Source organism: Athene cunicularia (assembly GCF_003259725.1).
Source record: "Athene cunicularia isolate RWA chromosome 6 unlocalized genomic scaffold, athCun1 chr6_part2, whole genome shotgun sequence".
In the NCBI taxonomy this organism is placed as follows: Eukaryota; Metazoa; Chordata; class Aves; order Strigiformes; family Strigidae; genus Athene; species Athene cunicularia.
In genome coordinates this window covers 10,767,252-10,768,316 of record NW_020799106.1, presented here as the reverse complement: position 1 = coordinate 10,768,316, position 1,065 = coordinate 10,767,252, and the positions used below count along the sequence as shown (strand labels likewise).

At 56.5% G+C, this 1,065-nt stretch overlaps 1 protein-coding gene across 1 annotated transcript in view; it reads right to left on the bottom strand.

Annotated features, from left to right (window-relative positions):
- MINPP1 (multiple inositol-polyphosphate phosphatase 1) overlaps positions 1-761 on the bottom strand; it is a 23,751-nt gene extending 22,990 nt beyond the window's left edge. The window contains exon 1 of the mRNA XM_026851770.1: positions 716-761. Within this exon, the coding sequence (XP_026707571.1) occupies positions 716-761 (46 nt within the window). The remainder of the gene's footprint in view (positions 1-715) is intronic.
- Positions 762-1,065: the final 304 nt, after the last annotated feature.

Below are 1,065 nucleotides of genomic sequence, written 5' to 3'. Positions count from 1 at the left end.
GGTGCAGGCGCCCCTCAGGCCGGGCTCCCTCCCCTCGGGACTGCACGCGTGGGTTAAAACCCCGCCTTTTTGGCCCGTTTATGGGTCCTCGCCACGCTAAAGCCCCCGATTCTCGTCCGGCCGTGTCCCCCCCACCTCGTGCCTGCGCCGGCTGGGCGCCCGCCGGGCGAGGCGGCAGCCCCGGGTGAGGCAGGGGAAGGTGGCGGCTCCTCTCAGGGCAGGGTGGCTCCCCTCAGCTTGCGCCACCGCCCCTCAAGACTTCACCCGCGTGGGAAAAAAAATGCCTTTTTAACCCATTTATGGCCGCTCACGATGCTAAAGAACCGCAATCCCCACCCCCTGCTTTGCGCCCGCTTTGGCAGAGCTCGCCCCTGACATGGGCTGCATCATCCTTCTCCACGCCGGCTGATGCGTTGGGCGAGCGAAGCTAAGAAGAGGCTTTCAAGAGCGTTTTTGGCTCTTTGCTCAAAAGCTGTTCAATTCTACTCAAAAGCACAGGCAGCCTTGCTGTGAGGGGGACTGTGGTCACTGCTGCCGGCGGTGGCACTGCAGGTCACAGGCATGCGGGGTTTTTAACGCGGCTCATGCGTTTCCCGCAGGAGCGGGTCCAGGGGGAAACACGCAGCTGTGGAAAAGTCAAACGAGTGGGAGAGTGAAGTTTGCAGCTAGGGATGCTGCTTCCAGTCAGGAGCGGTGTCCAGAGAGCCACCAGTACTGGTTATAATCCTCACATCCCGCTGGCATCGCTGGCGGCACAGCATGACGGCATTGTAATGACCTATCCAGCAAAGCTTAGAAAAACAAAGAATAAAAAGAGGCATCCTGTGGGAAAAGCCTGAGTGTGTTGGTGACGCATTGGGTTATAAAACAGCTTGGGCAAAAGCATAAGCAAAACATCCCCCAGTGCATAAGCGCAACATCCCCAGTGCTGATGATAATTTTTCAAGGAATCCCTTACTACCAAATAGGTATCAGCTTGTAACTGAGGAAACTCAGTTACCTGTATGAGAAGCAGTGCTTGAGGTTGACAAAAACATCTCAAGCCTCAGGAAAAGGCTTAGCTTT